Source organism: Orycteropus afer, unplaced genomic scaffold, assembly GCF_000298275.1.
Source record: "Orycteropus afer afer isolate SDZICR_OR568_19922 unplaced genomic scaffold, OryAfe1.0 scaffold00046, whole genome shotgun sequence".
In the NCBI taxonomy this organism is placed as follows: Eukaryota; Metazoa; Chordata; class Mammalia; order Tubulidentata; family Orycteropodidae; genus Orycteropus; species Orycteropus afer.
The window spans coordinates 997,851-1,021,578 of NW_006921633.1; the positions used below are offsets into that span (position 1 = coordinate 997,851).

A 23,728-nucleotide genomic window follows, 5' to 3' on the forward strand; every position below is an offset into this window, starting at 1 on the left:
TGGTCTTGCAAAAATCTATCATGCAAATCTACAGCATCATTTCTATCACAAGCCATATTTTCCAACTACCAATGCTTCTTCCTTGTTTCCACCTTTCACATTCCAATCACCAGTAGTTATCAATATGTATTGATTGCATGTTTGGTCAATTTCATACTGCAGAAATTGGTAAAAATCTTCAATTTATTTACCTTTTGCTTTGGTGGTTGGTGTGTAAACTTGAATAATATTATTAACTGGTCTTCCTTGTAGGTATATGGATATTATCCTATCACTGACAGACTTGTACTTCACAATAGATCTTGAAATGTCTTTAATGCTCATAGATAGGAAGAGTTAATACTGAGAAAATGACAATACTATCTGAAGTGATCTTCAGCCATAATGCAATGCCAAGCCAGATTTGTTATTATTTTTGTTGTTGTTGTTGTTAAGTGCCATCGTTATTATTTTTTAGAGACATGGAAAAGCTATTCACCAATCATATAAGAAAAGGAAAGAGACCCCAGATAAACAAAGCACTACTAATGAATAAGAACAAAGTTGGAGGTTTCATGCTCCCTCATCTCAAAACCTACTATACAGCTATGGTAGTTTAAACAGCCTGGTACTGATACGATGACAGACATATACACCAAAAGAACATAACTTAGAATCCTGAAGTAAATCCATCCACCTATGGGCAGCTGATCTTTGACAAAGAGCCAACACGCTTAAATTGAGAAGAGATAGTATCTTTAACAGATGGTTCTGGCAAGACTAGATATCCATTTGCAGAAAAATGACATAGGATCCATATCTCTCACAATATACAGAAACTAACTCAAGATGGATCAAAAACCTAAATGTAAAACCTAAAACTGTAAAGATCATCAAATAAAAAAGTAGGGACAAACTCAGGGGTCTTATACATGGTATAAATAAACTAGCAAACAACCAAAAATGCATAAATACAGAAGACAAACTAGATGACTAGAACCTCCTGAAAATTAAACATTTCTGTGCATCAAAAGCAAAAAAACAAGCTATCAAGTTGATTCTGACTCATAGCAAACCTTTAGGGCAGAGTGAAAGTGTTCCATGGGGTTTCCAAAGCAGTAAATCTTTACGGAAGCAGATTGTCTCATCTTTCTCCCACAGAGCGGCTGATGGGTTTGAACCATTGACCTTTTGGTTAGCAGCTGAATACCTTAAACACTGCACTACTAGTGTTCCTCCTTGCACATCAAAAGGCTTCACTGAAAGACTAAAAATAGATCTTAAAGCCTGGGAAAACATTTTTGGGAACAACATATCAGACAAGGGAATAATCTCTAAAATTTATAGAAAACTTCAACACTTCAACAACAAAAAGACAAACAATTCATTAAAAAATGGGCAGAAGACATGAAAAGACACTCCACCTAAGAAGAGATTTAGATGGCCAGTAAACATATGAAGAAATGTTCTTGATCATTAGCCATTAGAGAGATGCAAATAAAAACAGTGATATACCATCTCATCTAAGCATTAATAAAAACTAAAAACCAAACTCACTGTCATGGAGTCAGATCTGATTCATAGCGACCCTTCCTCTGGTTTCCGAGGCACTATCACTATGGAAGTAGATTGCTCAACCTTCCTTCCGAGGAGTGGCAGCAAAGTTCAAAAAAGCAGAAAACAAATGCTGCTGAGGGTGTGGAGAGACTGGAATCCTTATACACTGATGATGAGATTGAAAAATGGCACAACCGTTTCCACCATACCATGGAAAATGGTATAGTGCTTCCTTAAAAAGCTGGAAATAGAAATACCATGTGATCCAGCAATCCCACTACTAGGTATATGTCCTAGAGAAATAAGAGCCATGACACAAACAGCTATATGCACACTCATGTTCATCATAGCAGTATTCATAATTGCAAAAAGATGGAAACAACTTACATGCCCACCAGTGGAGAAATGAATCAACAAATTATGGTACCTACACACAATGGACTACTATGCAATATTAAAGAGCAATGATGAATCTGTAAAATATCTCATACCATGATAAACTAAGAGGCCATTATGCTGAGTGAAATATTATATGAAACCACTATTGTAAAAAAGTCAAGAAAAGGTATTCACAAAAAAACAATTTGTCTTTGATGGTTACCGGGGTGATGGGGAAGGGAGGGTAAACCACTAACTAGAGGGTAGACACATATTAACTTGAGCGAAGGCAAAATAAAAAGGAAGAAAGTAAGTGGGAATACTGTTTATATGAAGAGCTAGCAATAATATAAAATATGGATAACTTAGTTTAATAATGAGCTGCATCTCTGAATACGTTTTAGAAAGAATTTACCCATACAGACACACAAAAATAGTCTGCTTTTGACTGTAAGCCTTAAAAAAATTAAGACTTATTCTTAGCTTAATCTATACTGGAATAATTGAGATAACTTTTGGAGGATTTGATGTATTTACTATGATATGTAAGACTTAAAATCATTTTCTAATATTTAGCTAATTTAAATATATTTAAAGTTTTTATTATTTTCTAATATATTTAGAGTTTTATTCCTCAGCATGAATAGGAATGACATACAGTGGATTCTATTGTTTTTCATAACTAATTTTCTCCTCAAATTTTTTTTCAGGAGCCAAATTTAGGAAGTATGTGGGCCATTCTGCACATGTCACGAATGTCCGCTGGTCCCATGACTTTCAGTGGGTATTAAGCACGGGAGGGGCTGACCACTCGGTTTTCCAGTGGAGATTTATTCCAGAAGGTGTCACCAACGGCATGCTGGAAACTGCACCCCAGGGTAAAACCAATAATAATTTTTCAACGTCTGTTTATTTTTCCATAAACATTTCAAACAGTGCTCTAACATCTATTCTGGAAGTAAAGAGTTAAAGCAGTTTGAAAATTCATCCTGTAAGATACACAGCATGGGTGATGGGATGGAGGGGGAAGGAATTTTTAAAAATAAAGAGGAAAATTTTTTGAGACTAATGTGGGTCAGTTAGATAATTTTCTTCAAAAGATTTTGTTCATACCAAATGCAAGTTGAAGGTGTAAGGTTTACATGAAGGACACCTTTGAAGATAACCCAAAAGCATACATTTTAACCTCTTTAGGATAATTATAAGGGGCAGTGGATCTCTTGGTCAGACTGTAGGGTGACAGGGTAACCTTTGGAATGGGGTTCTAAGAATGGTCCACAACTGGGGCTGATGCATTCCAGTTCAGTGCACCTGGAATCTTTGTATGTGCATCCACTGTGATGTCAGTAGGAATGATCAGGTAATAAAATGAAAAACTACATGAGTAAATGCTTTTGTTGGAAGAAATTCTGCAGAAGTTTTAACATTGGAAATTACCAAGACTTGGTGGGCATGTTAAAAAAGGATCTTTTCTGAAGTAAATAGTTGGATTTCTTTTTGCTCCAGTCTTCCGTTAGGTAAAACCTACCTTTTTTACATTTTTCAAAGCAAGAGTTAAAACCCAGGGATCTAGTATCTAATAAAAGTGCATACCTGAGTTCAGTCTGCTAGGAAAAAGCTGTCCTTTAATGCTCCTGAGAAGGGGTCAGGGGTGGGCTGAACTTCACACACACGCACAAAATGACATTTTGATAAAGATGTTTTAAGAATCAACATTAAATGAAAACTATGGTGTCATTATTTTTTATTTACATTGGTAGGATAGAGGAAATAAAATATTTTAAATAATATTTTTAACTAGTTAGAGTCTCAGAAGTTTTGCTTGTTTCCTGTGGGCTGTGTTTCTGCAGAAGGTGGCACTGATTCCTATAGTGAAGAATCTGATTCAGATTTATCAGATGTGCCGGAGCTGGACTCTGACATTGAGCAAGAAACTCAAATCAATTATGATCGCCAGGTCAGTAACTGGGGAGCGATTCAAATGCCTCAGAATTTAGCAATCTCAGTATCTCATTGGATTTGGGCATTGTACTGAAAATGGCTGGTGTTTGGGCAAAAGACAAAAAAAAAAGGAAAATTACCTGGTTTTTACCTTTAAATGTAGGTTAAAAAAATAGGTATGTATCTGATCCTATCATTAGAAATTTAAAAAGTGGAAAGGTTTCAAAGCTGAACCATGCCATCTGGGAGTTTTCTGCCTCCGTAGCACCTGCAACTTTTGAATTTTTTGTTTTGTTTTGTTTTCCTTGAAGAAAGACTTGCAAGTAAGGTACAGGATTTTTTCATTTTTCTTAGTAGATGATTAAAGCATATACTTTCTTTAAAGGATAGGTAACCTTGAGGCATGGTGAACTGTAATCTTGGTTTCTTTCTTAAAACCTGAGGACTGTTCTCCATTTAAGTAAAAGGCCAAACACAATGCCCTTTATTTCTCCAGTCAGAAATCATCTGTAGTATGGTTGGTTAATTACATCCAAATTGGACCCCATATATTTTTTTTAAAAAAGACATTTTATTTTAGCAATAAGCAATTAGTATGAGAAAAGAACAATCTTCCATGGATATCTGAACATATACCGCTATGTCATTGTGATAACCATAGGAGTACTATTTTCTCTCTTGTCATTTAACAAAGGTATGTGAAGGAGAATCTGTACCATGGACATTGAGTTAATAAGATTTCATTTTTCAGATATTTCAACTATCAGTGTTGCTCTTGCAGACTTTCAATGTAGGCCTGTGGTGGCTGCCATATATTGAGTGTCTCTATGGGCCAGTCTTGTGCTTTAAACATGCTGAAATCAACCCCACAATAACACTGAGGAATTAAGTAACTTGCCCACACCAACATAACCTGTAGTATTAGAATCAGAATGCAGATCTAAGCTTCTGTCCAAGGCTCATGCACTATGCACTATCTGGTTTCAGTTTTATTTATAACCACTACATTTACTGCTTTCCAGTGATTACATTTTTTTCCAGCCCATAATCACCACACATTGATTCAGTATTTGGAAAATTGGATTACTACCATGACAGTCCCAAAATTGGTTTGGGTCAACTTCATGGCTAAATCAGCTTGACTGTGTGCTGATCACAATATATTATGTAATACAATCACAAAGCATAATGACTTGAAAGGAAATTATTTGGAAATATCCTGTTTATACTAACCTTATTATTTTAGAACTTGATATCAAGGGAAAATGAAGTATATAAGTAAAATGAACATAAAATTCAGGAGATTAAAAAAGCAATTTTCTGTAATTGGAAAATTTTTGTTTAATAAAATAATGTTACTGAAAGAGTGAAAAGGCATGACTATTGAAGTCTATGCCTAGGACTTACATATTCTCCCCAATGCCTTAATTTCTAAAGCTTTCACATATTTTATTTACGTTCACAATATTCCTAATTATTCTTGAGCAGGAATCATTACCCTATTCTACAGATAGAAAACTAAGGCCTGTAGAGGTTGTGAGATTTATTTAATTAAGCCATAGAAATGTCAAGGCTAGAATTCAGTTCTTGGAAAGTAAATAATTTATGAGCTGACAGAATCATCTTGAACTCAGGGAATTATCAAAAGCTTAGTTCATTGCATCTATAATAGATAACCCAAAACAAACCCCCTGCTGTGGAGTCAATTCCAACTCATAGTGACCTTATAGGACAGAATAGAACTGCCCATAAGATTTCCAAGGCTATTTTATTTACCAGCTTCTGTAATCTGAAATTGACCAAACATGCAATCAAAATGGATGGATAATTACTGGTGTTTGGAATGTGAAAGTTGGAAACAAAGAAGAAACATCAGTAGTTGGAAAACATGGCCTTGATAATAAAAATGACACTGGAGATGGCATGATGGAATTTTGCAAGACCAATGACTTATTCATTGCAGATAGCTTTTTTTGCAACTAATACACATGGGCATAGCCAGATGGAATATATAGAAATCAAATCAACTATAGCTGTGGAAAGAGGTGATGGTGAAGATCAATATCATCAGTCAGAAGAAGACCAGGGGCTGAGTGTGAAACTGACCATCAATTGCTTAGGTGCAAATTTAAGTTGAAGCTGAAGAAAATTAAAACAAGTCCATGAGAGCCAAAATAGAAGAACCAAATATATCTGAATTTAGAGACCATCTGAAGAATAGAATTGACACATTAAACACTAATGGCCAAAAACCAGATGAATTGTGGGATAACATCAAGATCATACATGAGGAAAGCAACAGAGCATTTTAAAAAGACAAGGAAGAAAGAAATGACCAAAGTGGATATCAGAAGAGACTATAAAACTTGCTCTTGAACAGAGAATAGCTAAAGCAAATGGAAGAAATGATGAAGTAGAAGATCTGAACAGAAGATTTCGAAGGACAGCTCAAGAAGTCGTAGTAAATTATTATAATGAACTGTGCTAAGAAGTGGAGTTAGAAAATCAAAAGGAAAGAACACACTCAACATTTTTCAAGTTGAAAGAACTGAAGAAAAATTTCAAACTTCAAAGTGCAATACTGAAGGATTCTGTGGGTAAAATATTGAACAATGCAGGTGAAACATCACCAGAAGATGAAGGAATACACAGTCATTGTACCAAAAAGAATTGGTCAGCATTCAACCATTTCATGAGGCAGCATATTATCATGACCTGGTAGCACTGAAGGAAGAAGTCCAAGCTGCACTGAAGGAATTGGCAAAAAAAAAAAAAAAAAAAAAACTTGTTGTGTGCCGTCGAGTCAGACTCGACTCATAGCAACCCCTCCTTGGGTTTTCCCACCCAGGTGGTATCTCTACGGAAGTAGATTGCCCAACCTTCCTTCTGAGGAGTGGCTGGTGGGTTTGAACTGCCAGCCTTCTGGTTAGCAGTCCGTTGCCTTAGGCACTATACTACCAGAGATAGGCTCCAGAAATTAATGGAATACCAATTGATATGTTTCAACAAACCAATGCAACACTGGAAGCATTCACTTGTTTATGCCAGGAAATTTGAAAAACTTGGTCAACTGACTGAAAAAGATCTATATTTGTGTCCATTCCAAAGAAAGGTAATCCAATGGAATATGGAAATTATCAAACAATATCATTTATATCACACAGAAATAATATTTTACTGAAAATAATTTTAAAAATGGTTACAGTGATACATCAACAGGGGACTGACAAAAATTCAAGCCAGATTCAGTAGATGACTTGGAATGAGGAATGTCATTGCTGATGACAGATGAACCAAACCCATGCCGTCGAGTCAGATCCAACTCATAGCGACCCCTCCTTGGGTTTCTGAGGTGGTATCACTACGGAAGTAGATTGCCCAACCTTCCTTTCAAGGAGTGGCTGGTGGGTTTGAACTGCCAGCCTTCTGGTTAGCAGTCAAATGCCTTAGACACTACACTACCAGAGCTGAAAGCAAAGAATACCAGATGTTTATCTCTGTTTTATTGACTAGGCAAAGGCATTTGACTATGTGGGTCATAACAAATTATGAATAACATCTCAAAGAATGGGGATTCTAGAACACTTAATTGTGCTTATGAGGAGCCTGTACATAGACCAAGAGGCAGTCATTCAAACAGAACAAGGGGATACTGAATGGTTTAAAATCAGGAAATGTGTGCATCAAGGTTATATCCTCTCACCATACTTGTTCAATCTGTGTACAAACCAAACCAAACTGACTGCCATCAAGTCAATCCCGACTCATAGTGACCCCTCCTTGGGTTTCTGAGGCACTTTCTCTATGGAAGTAGATTGCCCAACCTTCCTTCTGAGGAGTGGCTGGTTTGAACTGCCAACCTTCTGGTTAGCAGTCAGATGCCTTAGGCATTGTACCACCAGAACTCCCATTCAATTTGCTCACCATTCAATCTGTATGGTGAGCAAATATAATCTGAGAAACTGAGAAGAACATGGCATTAGGACTGGTGAAGACTCATTATCAACCTGCAATATGCAGATGACACAACCTCGCTTACTGAAAGTGAAGAAGAATTGAAGCACTTACTGATGAAGATCAAAGACTCCAGCCTTCAGTATGGATTACACCTCAGCATAAAGGAAACAAAAATCCTCACAACAGAACGAACAAGCAACATCATGATAAATGGAGAAAAGATTGAAGTTGTCAAGGTTTTCCTTTTTCTTGGATCCACAATCAATGCCCATGGAAGCAGCAGTCAAGAAATCAAATGACGTACTTCATTGGGCATATGTGCTTCAAAATACCTCTTTGAAGTATTAAAGGGAAAAGATATCACTTAGGGAGCTCTGATAGCATAGTGGCTAAGACACTTGCCTGCTAACCAAACGGCTGGCGGTTCAAACCCACCAGCCACTCCTCGGAAGGAAGGTTGGGCAATCCTACTTCTATAGTGATACTGCCTCAGAAACCCAAGGAGGGGTTGCTATGAGTCGGGTTTGACTTGACAGCACATAACAACAACAACATATCACTTCAAAGATGTCACTTTGAAGACTGAAGTGCACCTGACACAAGCCATTGCCTTTTCAATGGTGCAGTGAATTACTTGGTATGGCTCTCCTAGCCATGTTCCTTGTAATTCCCACCAGATTACTGGGTGGAACTATGCAAATATGAAGTGCTTGTGGCCCACCAAGGGGATTAGATAGCTTGCTAATAATGTAAATAAAGTACATGTCACCTTTGTGGGGGTGGGGCCATGTGAATAAGGTGTATGGAACCCTAATGTCAGTTTTGGTCAGTTTTGCCATCACACTAGGCTTAAGATGAGCCCTCCTAGAGGCAGAAGGGGGATCTCACTGCCATCAAGAGAGAAGAGCCAGAGGTGGAGTGCAGCATGTCCTTGGACCTGAGATCCCTGTGCTAGACCTCCTTGGCAGCGAGATGGCAGAGATGACCAGCAGAGATCACCAGCTATAGAACTAAAAGACATGAGACGGAGTGGCAGGCTTTCTGGCCCACAGAGCAAAAAAGCTGAGTGCCTTTGAACAGGAGCCTTGCTGGTGGAGTGGGGTGCACCTTTGTGCACTTCTTGGCAGAGCTAAAAGAGCTTTGTGACACTTCATGGAACAGGGCAGAGGCCAGGCCAAGAGGCCAAGGGCCAAAGAGGTATGCCTAAGGGCATAGCAGAGGAGAGACCGTTCTGATCAAAGATTTGTATCCTGAGAGCATTCCTGAACATGAATTGTAGACTGTTACTTCCCTAATACACACTATAATTGTGAGTATTGTCTGTGAGTTCTGTGTGGCCATTGCAATGAATTACTGAACCCAACAGAGAAGTAGTGAGAGCTGTGGGAGGGATGGTTGATCTCAGAATTGGTAAAAATGCTGGAGGTTGATGACATGTCTGGCCTCATAGGAATAAATCGTGGGCTGTTGATGGTGACTGTGTTTCCCCCTCATGAGGTTGGAAGAGGTCAGAGGATGCCGCTCCCATATTCTTTTTGCAAATAGCCTCATGTGCATTTAAAGCTACAAAAATAATAAGGAAGACAACAGAACAATTGATGGATTTGAATTGTGGTGTTGGTGAAGAATATCGAATATACCACGGATTGCCAGAAGAATAAACAAGTATGTCTTTGAAGTACAGCCAGAGTGTTCCTTAGAAGTGAGAATGGCCAGGCTTTATCTCTTCTATTTTGGTCATATTATCAGGAGGGACCATTCCCTGGAGAAGGATATCATGCTTGATAAAGGAGAGGGTCAGCAACAAAGGAAAGACTCAACAAGATAGGTCGACACAGAGGCTACAAAGACTCAAGCATAGCAACAGTTGTGAATAGTGCAGGACCAGGCAATATTTTGTTCTGTTGTACATAGAGTCACTACCAGTCAGAGCTGACTCGACAGCACCTAACAATAATAACTAACAATCTTTATGGATGCACACTACAACATCTTTCTCCTATGGAGCAACTGGTGGATTCAAACTGCCAACCTTTCAATTAGCACTCTCAGTGAGTGCTTACCCACTCACTACTAGGGCTCCTTGTAGTGGACAAAGCATAATAAAATATTTGCATTTTTTTTTCTTTTAAGATTTGGTCAAATCCTAAATGGTCTTTAGTGTAATAAAGTTTCGTGATTTTTTTTTTTTTTTTTTTTTTAGTAAGATAGTTTGAGGGAGCCCTGGTAGCATAGTGCCTAAGGCGCTTGACTGCTAACCAGAAGGCTGGCAGTTCAAACCCACCAGCCACTCCTGGGAAGGAAGATGGGGCAATCTACTTCCATAGTGATACTGCCTCAGAAACCCAAGGAGGGGTTGCTATGAGTCGAGGCTGACTTGACAGCACATAACAACAACAACAAGATAGTTTGAGAGCAAGTTAAAACATTCCTGTTTGAAGATGAGAAATTATTACAAATTGTATTCTATTATCAATGTGTAACATTGAGCTTTCCTAATAGTAGAGCATAAAAATATGGTCAACAACAAATTGATTTTATGTATATTTAAATTAAATTGTAGAAAATATTCTCTTAGCATCACATTGTCATATTTTAGGTTATAGGTTAGACCAAGAGAGTGAGCTTTGATCTATAGCTCAGAGTTTGATCCATCAAAACACATGAGGCCGTGAAAGCAAAATAATCTCAAAGAGCAATTCTAGAAAAAATTGTGTTAATTCATGAGGTCGACATTTTGGCAAACATCAGAAACATCAAGAAATGTATTGCCTCACAAGAAATTATAGCAAAATATTTTATTTATATTTTTATTGATAATTTATTTATTTACCAGTAACTTAGTATCATATTTTCTGGATATAAATTACCTAACAAACAAAAATAAGAAGAAAATTGTTTTAAATCCTACTGATTTAAAAGATATTTCATGTTACCTTTGATCATTGGAAGAAAGTAAAATTTGATCCCATGCCTTATGTTCTCAAAAACATTGTACTAAACCAATTAAGATTTTCTGAGAATGCCAAGATATTGATGTTTTTGAAACCAAAAGAAAGGAATTTCAATTGAATGCTTTTGTTACATTTTAAGGTTTACAAAGAAGATCTACCTCAGCTAAAGCAGCAAAGTAAAGAGAAAAACCATGCAGTGCCCTTCCTCAAACGGGAAAAGGCCCCTGAGGACAGCTTGAAGCTCCAGTTCATACACGGGTGGGTGGCCTGTCCAAGTCCCTGAGTCATCTTCCTCTCTTCTTGGTCCTGTCACACTTCAGGCTGGCTCTTCTCTCCAGTGCGCACTTAACTGTGGATAATATGTTAACCATGATTCTCTGTCAATTTTCTCATTTGATGTTCCGTAGCCATAATAACATGAATATCTCCAGACTTTTCATAGGAGCTCTGGTGGCCTAGTGCCAGTTCCATGACACACATGTTATATAGGTGCTCATTGCTATTCCATTTCTTTCTCACCATCATCTTTTCTTCCTCTATCCTCCCACCCCCACATCTATTTTATTTTGCTAACTCCACCCTAGGATATTGTTTTCTTCAAATATCTTCGTTTACATGTTCCCCAAAATAATTTTGGATTCTGCAAAATTATATACACCCTTGTACATTTTAAATTGACACTTAAAATTTTTTATTGTAAGTTTAAATTTTTGTGAAGAATATAATTATATGGTGTATTAGAAGTCCTTCAGTCATTTAAATGGACTCAATGGAACCTAAATGGCAAAGATATTTCTTTTTTTTTTTTTATCATCCATTTAAAAAACACATGAACAAGCACTTCTATAACCGTAGGATATTTTGCTTCATTCATATTTCTCTTTGAACTTATAATTTCATTCTATTTCTCACACAAAATTTTACCCTAATGTAATATTTTCATGTTTGATATTCTTTTATTGATCACTCTGTCATAGTTTCTGCAAGAAAAGAAATGTCTTTAAGTTCAATTTAAATTTATGTCTACTGACCATAAGACTCTAACTTGGCTGTTCAATATGGCAACCCCCAGCCAAACATGGTGAGTGAGCACTTGAAACATGTTAGTTTGAACTCAAATGTGCAATAAGTGTAAAATAGATGCCAAATTTCTAGGACTTAGTATGAAAAAATTAATGTGAAATATCTCATTAAAAATGTTTTATAAGGATTATATGTTGAAATGATAGTTTAGATATATTGAATTTCATTGTTATTAAAATAACTTTCATTTATTTCTTTTCATTTTTTAAAAAATGTAGCAATAGAAAAAATTTAATATGTTAACATAATGAGCTCTGGTGTTATAGTGGGTAAGGCATTTGGTTGCTAACCAGAGGTTGGCTGTTCAAACCCACCAGCTGCTCCATGAGGGGAAGAAGAGGCAATCTATTTCTGTAAAGATTTACAGCCTTGGAAACTCAATAGAAACTCAATGAAGGGGAGGGGTCACTATGAGTCAGAATTGACTCCATGGCAGTGGGTTGTATTTCTATTGACAGTGCTAATCTAAATGTTAACAGTTTTTTTCTAGATTTAATTATTATTACAGTTATTAGCAGTATATGGTTGACCAAAGCAATATACTACAAATTCTGATAAATAATTCAACATAGAAAATTTTCTTGGAAATTATTTTAGTAAGATGGAATTTTTTCAGTGTGTTTATATATATATATATATATATATATATATATATATATATATATACACATATATATTCTATCATAAGTAGTATATATATATATAATATATTATACGTGCTATATATGTGTTATATATTGTATCATATGTTGTTGTTAGGTGCCACTGAGTTGACTCTGACTCCTAGTGACCCTGTGTACAACAGAATGAAACACTGCGCAGTCCTGTGCCACCCTCACAATCCTTGCTGTTTGAGCCCATCATTGCAGCCATTGTGTCAATCCATGTCATTGAGGGTCTTCCTCCTCTTCTCTGACTTTACCAAGCATAATATCCTTCTCTGGGATGGTCCCTTCTGACAACATGACCAAAGTAGGTGAGATAAAGTCTGGCCATTCTCACTTCTAAGAAGCATTCTGACTGCACTTCTTCCAGGACAGATTTGTTCTTCTGGAAGTTCAAGGTATTTTCAGTATTCTTCACCAGCACCACAATTCAAAGGTATCCATTCTTCGGTTTTCCTTATTCATCATCCATCTTTCACATGCATATGAGGCAATTGAAAATACCATGCTTGGGGTAGGTGCACTTTAATCTTCAAAGTAACATCTTTGCTCTCTCTTCAACACTAAAGAGGTCTTTTGAAGCAGATTTACCAGTGCAACACATTTGATTTCTTGACTGCTACTTCCATGGATGTTGATTGTGGATCCAAGTAAAATGAAATCTTTGATAACTTCAATCTTTTCTCCGTTTATCATTATGTTGCTTATTGGACCGCTTGTGAGGATGTTTGTTTTCTTTATGTTGAGGTGTAATCCATACTGTGGACTGTAGTCTTTGATCTTCGTCAGTAAGTGCAGAAAGTGATCTTCACTTTCAGCAAGCAAGATTACATTATCTGCATATTGCAAGTTATTAATGGTTCTTCTTCCAATCCTGATGCCACATTTTTCTTCCAATCCTGATGCCACATTCTTCTTCATGTATTCCAGCTTCTTAGATTATTTGCTCAGCATACAGATTGAGTACATGTGGTGAAAGGATACAACCCTGACATACACTCTTCTGATATTAAACCATGTAGAATTAAACCATGTAGAATAGAATTAAACCTTATTCTATTGAAACAACAGCCTCTTGGTCTATGTACAGGTTCCTCGTGAGAACAATTAAATGTTCTGGAATTCTTATTTTTCTCAATGTTATCCATAATTTGTTATGATCCACACAATCAAATGCCTTTGCATAGTCAGTAAAACACAGGTCAACATCTTTCTGGTATTCTTAGCTTTCAGCCAAGATCTATCTAACATCAGTAATGATATCCCTCATTCCATATCCTCTTCTGAATCTAGCTTGCCTTTCTGGAAGTTCTCTGTCAATATACTGCTGTTACCATTTTTTCAATTATCTTCAGCAAGATTTTACTTGTGTGTGATATTAATGATATTGTTTAATAATATCCACATTCCATTTGATCACATTTCTTTAGAAAAGGCACAGATAGCAATCTCTTCCAGTCAGTTGGCCAGGTAGCTGTCTTCCAGATTTCTTGCATAAGTGAGTATGCACCTCTAGTACTGCACTCATTTGTTGAAACATCTCAGTGGGTATTCTGTCAATTCTTGGAACCTGTTTTTTGCCAATTCTGTCAATGTAGCTTCGACTTTTTCCTTCAGTATCATTGGTTCTTGATCAACTGCTCCTTCCTGAAATGTTGAACATTGACCAATTCTTTTTGATACAGTGACTCTGTGTATTCCTTCCATCTTATACTTCCTGCATCATTCAGTATTTTGCCCATAGAATCTTTCAGTATTTCAGCTCGAGGTTTGAATTTTTCTTCAGTTCTTTCAGCTTGTGAAATTCTGAGTGTGTTCTTCCCATTTGGTTTTCTAACTCTAGGTCTTTGCACATTTCATTATAATATTTTACTTTGTCTTCTCAAGCCACCCTTTAAAATCCATTCAGCATTTCTTCCATTTCCTTTAGCTACTGTATGTTTTAGAACAAGTTTTAGAGTCTCTTCTGACATCCATTTGTCTTTTCTTCCTTTCCTGTTTTTTAATGACTATTTGCTTTCTTCATGGATGATGCTCTTGATGTGATCCCACAACTCATCTGGTCTTCAGTCATTGATGTTCAATGCATCAAATCTGTTCTTCAAATGGTCTCTAAATTCAAGTGGGATATAATCAAGGTCCTATTTTGTCTCTCCAAGCAACGTGAATTCCTTGACAACCTCAATCTTCTCTCCATTTATTGTGATGCTCCTCATTGGTCCAGTTGTGAGGATTTTTGTTTTCTTTATGTTGAGATGTAATCCATACTGAAGACTGTATTCTTCAACCTTCATCAGTAGGTGCCTTAAGTCATCCTCCCTTTCAGCAAGCAAAGTTGTATCATCTGCATATCTCAGGTTGTTAATGATTCATCCTCCAATCCTGATACCACGTTTTTCTTCATATAGTCCAGCTTCTCGGATTATTTGCTCAGCATATAGATTGAATAAGTGTGGAGAAAGAATACAACCCTGACGCACTCCCTTCTTGATTTTAAACCATGTAGTGTCCCCTTGTTCTGTTCGAACGACAGCCTCCTGGTCAAGGTACAGATTCCTCATGAGTACAATCAAGTGCTCAGGGATTCCCATTCTTCTCAATGTTATCCATAATTTGTCATGATCCACACAATCAAATGCCTCGATGGCAACGGAAGCAGCAGTCAGGACATTAGACGACGTGTAGCATTGGGAAAGTCAACTGCGAAGGAACTGTTTCAAGTGCTGAGGAGCAAGGATATCTCCTTGAGGACTAAGGTGCGCCTGACACAAGCCATGATATTTCCAATTGCCTGGTATGCATGTGAGAGCTGGACAATGAATAGGGAAGACCGAAGAAGAGTTGATGCTTTTGAGTTGTGGTGCTGGCGAAGAATGCTGAAAGTACCGTGGACTGGTAAAAGAACTAACAGATCTGTCCTGGAGGAAGTGCAGCCAGAATGCTCCTTGGAAGCAAGAATGGCCAGACTTCGTCTCACCTATTTTGGTCATGTTGTAAGAAGGGACCATTCCCTGGAGAAGGATGTCATGTTTGGTAGGGTGGAGGGTCGACGAAAGAGGGGGAGGCCTTCAGGGAGATGGATTGATACAGTGGCTGCGATGATGGGCTTGAGTATAGCAGGGATAGTGGGGCTGGCGCGGGATCGGGCAGTGTTTCGTTCTGCTGTGCATGGGGTCGCTATGAGTCAGAAATGACTCAACGGCACTTAACAACAACAACAACAATTTTGTCTCTCATGGACCTATTTTCATTTTCTTCAGCTTCAACTTGAATTTGCATATGAGCAATTGATGGTTTGTTCCACAGTCAGCTCCTAGCCTTGTTTTGACTGATGATATTGAGCTTCTCCATTGCCTCATTCCAAACATGTAGTCAATTCAATTTCTGAGTATTCCATCTGGCAAAGTCCACCTGTATAGCCACTATTTATGTTGTTGAAAAAAAGGTATTTGTAATGAATATGTCGTTGGTCTTGCAAAATTCTATCATGCGATCTCCAGTGTCACTTCTATCACCAAGGCCGTATTTTCCAACTACCAGAGATTCTTCTTTGTTTCCAACTTTTGCATTCCAATCATCAGTAATTGTCAGTACATCTTGATTGCATGTTTGGTCAATTTCAGACTGTAGAAGTTGGTAAAAATCTTCAATTTCTTCATCTTTGGCTTTGGTGGTTGCTACATAAATTTGAATAATAATAGTATTAACTGGTCTTCCTTGTAGGCATATGGATATTATCCTATCACCAAAAGCATTGTACTTCAGGATAGATCTTGAGTTGTCTTTTTGACAATGAATGCATTATCATTTCTCTTCAATTTCTCATTCCTGGCATAGTAGATGACATAATTATCTGATTCAGAATGGCCAGTACCAGTCCATTTCAGCTCACTAATGCCTAGGATATTGATCTTTATTGGTTTCATTTCATTGTGTCATCATATATATTTATGTGTGTGTGTGTGTGTGTGTGTATGCATATACATATATACATATATATATAACTTATTGCTAGAATGTGGCAGTGTTTAGAATTGAGTTTATCTCCATCTTTCCTTTTCTTTGAACATAAGCATTGAGAAAGTTCAATCCATAAATAAGTAGGTGAGAATGGAAGCTATAGCATACAGCCATAGCAACATTTTATAATACAAAAATCACATTTTGATTTTGCTATATCATTAAAAAAATAATTTAGCAGTATATCAGCTGACAAATCAATCAAGTCTTTCATCAGTTTGTTAAAAACAGAGCTGGAAATCACTTGACTTGAGAAGGATCCCTTACCCAGGCGTTAGAGTTGTTCACTTTAACAGTTGCACTTGTGTTTTGATGTGCTCCTTTGTTGTAGGGTCCCTAGAAGATTCTACACCCTAGGGTAAATATGCCACAGTAAGATTCCAGATGGATAAGAGAAATACCTTCCTACAGAGGAAGGGGAGATGGGAGAGAAAAACCTACATCTCATCACAGGCATCATCTCAGACTGATCAGTGTTAAAAAAGAGCACGTACAGTAGCTAAAAGTCTGGAAGTGGTTTCATTAAAATTACCAGTGCCTAAGTGCCCCTTAGAAAGTCACCACATGCCCTCAGAGGTCTTCATATCCACTAGACATCTATGGAGACCCCTTGGGTCCGCTCATACACATTCACGTCACCATGTTGACTTTACCTCTGACAATTCCTGCTCTGTCATTCATGCTTTATTTAATGGCTGTCTGTTTCTTGGACCTGTGCTTCAGTTATAGAGGTTATGACTGTAGAAACAACCTGTTCTACACACAAGCCGGAGAAGTGGTCTACCACATTGCTGCAGCTGCTGTCGTGTACAGTAGGCAGCAACACTCCCAGAGGCTGTATCTGGGGCACGACGATGACATTCTCTGTCTGACCATCCACCCAGTGAAGGACTTTGTGGCCACTGGTCAGGTATGTATCTGCCCTACAAGACTGGGGTCTACCAAAGAGATAGAGGATTTAATGTTGAATCCAGTTTACAGATTAGAACTCAAGAAATACTGGTAAAAGCTGAAAGAGGCAGGAAGCTAAGATTCCATGAACGATGGGTCATTTCATGATGATGGGAGAATCAACCTATGCATTCTAGCAGTCAGGAAGCCTCTGAGGGATCCTCTCTCTGAAGTGATGAGATCTATAAATGGTACTGGCTAAAACTAAAGTAGTGTACTTTTCATGAACAGTCCTTATATATTTTCCCAGTCACTGTAAACTCTATTCTTAGAACACCTAGAAACTTTAAGTGTTTACTGAATGAATCATTTTTAATACTATTGTAACATTTAGTGGAAACAGTTCATGCTTAGCTATTAACTGAAAGTTTGGAAGTTCAAGTCCACCCAGTGGCTCTTTAGAAGAAAGACCTGGCAATCTACTTTGGAAAAATTAGCAGTGGAAATCCCCAAAGAACACAGTTCTGCTCAGACATACATGGAGTCACCATGAGTCAGAGTTCTCTCCATGGCAACTAGTTACTGGTTATAATATCTAGTGGACAGTTAATCTTTATAAAACACAAAACCATATGAATTTTGACTCATTTATTATTTTATATTTTAGCCTTGCAAAGAAACTAAAATTTTATCTGAATCTTCTTTGAAATCCTTAAACTCTGTATTAAGTCTATAATTGAGAAGCTTTATAACTAGGATAAGTCAACTTAGCAAACAAGGAGTCTTTCAATTCAGGTTTATTATCTTTTTGGTAAAAGAGTAATATTATCAACAGTATTTTCAACTTTATACTGTTTTCCTCCAATGGGTAGATTATACCTTTATTCAGTTTTTTCATGAACTTATAACTGAAGATAATACTTCAACTGATGCTTAATGTTGAAGTGGCAAATTTTATGAAAAACACATAGTTCAATTTTAAAACTGGGCAAAAAATTTTAAAAGACATCTCACCAGTAATATGTACAGTTGACCTAGTAGGCACATAAATCAATGCTCAACATCATTAGTCATTAGGAAAGTGTATATTAAACCTACAGTGAGATAATACTATAATAGATACCACATCTATTAGAATGGCTAAAATTAAAAAGACACCAACTGTTGGTAGGGGTATGTTATTGTGGTTGTTATGTGCCGTCGAGTCAGCCCCGACTCACAGTGACCCCTCCTTGGGTTTCCGAGGCAGTATCACTAGGGAAGTACATTGCCCAACCTTCCTTCTGAGGAGTGGCAGGTGGGTTTGAACCACCAGCCTTCTGGTTAGCAGTCAAGTTCCTTAGGCACTAAGCTGTCAGAGCTCCTGTTAGGGATATAGGACTTAGCATATAAGTGATAAAAGCTTTTGAATAGGGCTCATAACCTGGAATATATGAAAGCCCTGAATGAAATTGAGCGCTTGAAAGATGTCAACCTCTAGAAATGTACATTTTGGGGGAGAAAGGTCCATAGCTTTTTTGTTACAAAAGGATTATAATCCCCCAAAAGGTAAAGGCTATTATTGGTTGATGCACTGAGCCTCCAAATGAAAGTTAGACCATCTAGCTGCATTAAAAAAAAAAAAAACCCAAACTCACTATCCTCGAGTCGATTTGACTCATAGCGACTCCTCTTTGGATTTCCGAGGCAGGATCTCTATGGAAATAGATTGCCCAGTCTTCCTTCTGAGGAGTGGCTGGTGGGTTTGAACTGCCAGCCTTCTGGTTAGCAGTCAGATGCCTTAGTCACCATGCCACCAGAGCTCCCTAGTCTGCATTATAAGAAAGACAAAAAATAAGGGCAAATGAAAAGGCAAAGCAATTATTCATAAAAATAATTGATGACATTATGTCATAGATGACACTATTTTTTATGAATAATTCATCATTGTTTTGCCTTTTCATTTGCTTTTATTGTTTGTCTTTCTTATGAAGAGATGATGTCTGTTCTGGTTACCTAGTGCTGTTCTGACAAGAATATACCACAAATGGGATGGCTTGAACAAACAGGAGTTTATTCTCTTACAGTTTGGAGGCTAGAAGTCTGAGTTCAAAATGCCAGGCCATAAGGGCTGTGTGAAAGCCCCTCGACCTTGGGTTTCAGCTCTGCCTCTTGCTTCTGGCCCACTGAAGCTGGAGGCTTTTCTTCACTCAGGCAGCTACTGGCTGCTGAGGCTAACAAGCCCAAGGTCAACAAATAAAATGGCACAGTCCCAATGTTACCAAACCACATGGCAGGCCATTAATTTAAGTCCATTGTAAGTCCCAAGGTTGGCAGAGCATGGCAGGCTGCTGAACAACCACATAGCTACATGCAGGGTTCAAGGTGCCTTAAGCTAGAGACTATCCCCAAGGCTTCTCCTTATATACAGGAAGCAGACCACATACACAAAGACAGCTACTCAGCTGCTTGTGGTAGATCCCACCATGGAGTTGATTGCCAATCTCATCATAGGGAATAACTACCACCAGCTGTACAGCAACTCAACCAGGCCCAGCCAAGTAGACATACAAATTTAATTACCACAATGTCTATTTAATAATATTCCTTTAAAAAGAAACATGAGACTTTTCCTTTACATTCACCCCATAGGAGATAACTGCACTCTATACTGTAATTGGTGAAAGGCAAACCAGTAACAAACCAGAATGCCAGTAGCCACTCTCAGGGGAACTGGGCCTCCACAGAGCAGTGTAGGAATTGGCCAGATTCTGCTTAGTTATACACATAGTTTTATGTCCCATTTTCCCTTTTAGAGTCATCATACCCAGCAGGGTTTGCTTTTTGTTTTGTTTTCACCCCTATGTGAGGAAGACCACCTTACTATAATGATTTCTCCGCCTTGTTGGGAATTAGTGTGATATAAGCTTATATCCCTCAAAGAGAATCCACCTTACTGACAGATAGTTATGCCATGAAATTGTCATTACCTAGAAGGAAAAAAAAGAGTGTAGTGTTTAAATCATTTGACTGCTAACCAGAAGGTCAGCAACTTAAACCCACCAGCTGCTCTGTAGGAGAAAGATGAGGCAATCTTCTCTAAAGAGTTACAGCCATAGAAACCCCTATGAATTAGTTCTGCTCTATAGAGTTGCTATGAGTCAAAATTGACTAGATGGCAGTGGGTATTTTTGAGGGGGAGAAGCAGGACCTGGCCCTCTTGAGGTGGGTGATATGATTGAGCTGGGTACAAGAACTCTGTGAGTGGCACCATGACAACTTCCAGGTAGTTCCTTGCCTGAGATGTGGAATCTTGTATGGAGTTGAAAAGACAGAAGGGAAAGGTAGAAAAAACTGACAAAAACAAAGCATAGTGGAAGCTTGAGTCTTAAAAGTTCCTTAACTGCTCAGGCTCTACTGTCACCCAATGTGATGTCACTTAAGACTCTTTGGGCCTCAGTTTCTCATCTGGAAAATAATGGGGTTGGACTAGATGATTTCTGGGGGTTCTTCCTCTTCTCCAAATAACCTATCTCTTGATACCTGAGCAGCACTTGACTCTAAACAAAAACATTCTTACTATAATTAATAAGTAGTTAATACACTCATCCTGTTGTTTAAGGTTGGAAGAGATGCTGCTATTCATGTATGGGACACACAAACTCTAAAATGTTTGTCACTGTTGAAAGGACAACATCAGAGAGGAGTGTGTGCACTTGATTTTTCAGGTAAGCCACAGCTTTTCACTATAGTCACTGACAGAGCTTCCACATTTAGTTTTTTTTTTTTTTAAATCCTCATATTTACTCTGTTTGTAATGAAGTAACCTCTTTATGTATCCTCCACTCAATCTTAGACTGGGAATCATGTATGTGAATGACTCATGGAAAAAAAAAAATAGGCCTTTAGATTATACCCTGTCTTAGTTATCTAGTGATGCTGTAACAGAAATACCACAATTGGATAGCTTTAACAAAGAGAAATTTATTTTCTCACAGTTTAGGAGGCTAGAAGTCTGAATTCAGGGTGCTGGCTGTAGAGGGGAAGGCTTTTTCTCTCTGTCAGCTCTGGAGGAAGGGCCTTGTCTTTTTGAGCTTCTGCTCCTCAGTGATCTTCATGTGGCTTGACATCTCTCTTCCTCCATCACTGCTTCCTTCTCTTTCTTGTTTAATCTCTTTTATATCTCAAAAAAGATTCCTTATCTACTACACCACCAGAGCTCCTTGACCGAAAACATACACTATACTAATCCTGCCTTATTAGCATAACAAAGATCACCCATTCCCATTTAGGATTATAACCACAAGCATAGAGGTTAGGATTTACAATATAGGTTTTGAGCAGGTCACAATTCAATCTGTAACATTCCCCCTGTCCTTGGTCCTCTTCATTTCCTCTCTCCCAAGTCACTACCCCAAGCTCACACTGTGTGTTGCATTTGCTTGAGTGATTTGAAATCCAGAGCCACTGTTGCTGTTGAAAGACTTAGTTTCAAATGTCTGGCAGTGATTCAGAACATCAATTTCATCTCTCCAAATAAGTAGAAACACAATGCTTCTGATTTAAAACATAAGGAACTAGAGGGAGGGTTGCAAATTCTCTGAAAAGGGCCACTTTACAGAAACATTGGTGTTTTCAAAATAAATTTTATATTGAAAGAATAGAATTGAAGTTTCCATCAACTTAATTCAAAATTGAAAAACAGTACTATAAAAATAACTGATAAATATAATTTTCTTTAGAGTAAGGCTATTTTTTAAGCTAAAATTGAAGAATGAGGGCCTATCAAGGTAGATGTTATACCTAGAAATTTTTAATAATCCCAATTGTGGAAACTAGAGCTGTAGACAAACATTCTAAACTTTTTAAAGAAAACTTAGTATACACACACACACACACACACACATTTTTTCTACATCCTATTTCAGTGTTTAATATGTGTGGTGTGTGCAATATTAGTCATTAAATCCCATCACTCCACAACCCTAGTCTCTCTCATGGTCTTCCTTCTTATTCTGCTTGTTCAAGCCCTCACTCTCTCTCATCTGTGCCACAGTAGTAATGCTGGTCTCTGATTCCACCTCCATTTCCTTCCGGCCCACCCTTCCCACTTCTGGAGTCTTCTGGAAGCATAGTTACTATGTACTCTCCTTGGCTGGCTGGCTTAGGGCCAAGCCCTTGTCATTCATGGCTTTTCATAATCTGGCCCCAACCTTTCTTTGCACTATTTTCATCCTGGTGGTGTAGTGCCTAAGGCATTTGACTGCTAACCAGAAGGCTGGCACTTCAACCCACCAGCCACTCCTCAGAAGGAAGATTGGGCAATCCACTTCTGTAGAGATACCTCCTCAGAAACCCAAGGAGGGGTTGCTATGAGTTGGATCCAACTCAATGGCAGTGAGTGTGGTTTTTTTAGGTATCCTGTTCATGCTTCTTTACATCTGTTAGGCCTATATGGTAAAGAATGTCTTTATTCTCTGGCCAAGGCAACATGTGCAGTTTGTTGTTGTTGGTTTTTTGGTAGCATGCACATTCTCACATACTGTAAAATACTATACAATTGTGAGTTTTTATATCAGTAGTAGAAGTTATTAATACCTTTTGTGGTTACTGAATTAGTAGCAATCAAAGCTAAACTGGTAGGGATGGGGAATAGGAGAAGGCATGAGTACCAAGGGAGAGAGAATTACTCAGCATACCATCTGCCAGTTGGAAACCAACATAACACATCCAATAAACAGTGAATATAATGTCCTAAATTTCCATAAGTTTGATGAACATGCAGTTTTCAAATAGATGTGTCATGTGTCTCTATAAAGCAATAAAACCTTAAAGGAAAATATATGTTGAGTTCAAATATCATTCTGTCCTAAATATGTGAATGCATTTCTTCTGCTAAATGGCTGAACTACCTTTTCCCTAAAATTAACTTTTTTTAGAAGATACATGTATACATATATTTGTTGTTGTTGTTGTTATGTGCTGTTGAGTCGGTTTCCGAGGCAGTATCACTACGGAAGTAGATTGCTCCATCTTCCTTCTGAGGAGTGGCTGGCTGGTGGGTTTGAACTGCCAGCCTTCTGGTTAGCAGTCAAGTGCTTTAGGCACTATGCTACCAGAGCTCCCGTATATGTATATATGTATAAATATTAATAACTATGCTTTAGAAGAGTAGCAAGATACCAAATGAAATATCAAAAATAAATAAAAATTATGAAATCTAAATGTTTATAAGTTTAGGGGGAGTCCAATATATTTACCTTTTTTTAGTAGCAATGAAAATTGACTCAATAATTCTAGCAAACAATTTGGCAATATATAATA

The 23,728-nt window shown here is 37.7% G+C and overlaps 1 protein-coding gene across 1 annotated transcript in view; it reads left to right on the forward strand.

Annotated features, from left to right (window-relative positions):
• The window catches only part of EML6 (EMAP like 6), a 486,366-nt gene that overhangs the window by 295,939 nt on the left and 166,699 nt on the right, over positions 1–23,728 (forward strand). Inside the window, exons 11-15 of the mRNA XM_007937992.2 lie at positions 2,625–2,792; positions 3,765–3,871; positions 10,906–11,024; positions 17,258–17,444; positions 21,027–21,132. Of these exons, the coding sequence (XP_007936183.1) occupies positions 2,625–2,792; positions 3,765–3,871; positions 10,906–11,024; positions 17,258–17,444; positions 21,027–21,132 (687 nt within the window). The remainder of the gene's footprint in view (positions 1–2,624; positions 2,793–3,764; positions 3,872–10,905; positions 11,025–17,257; positions 17,445–21,026; positions 21,133–23,728) is intronic.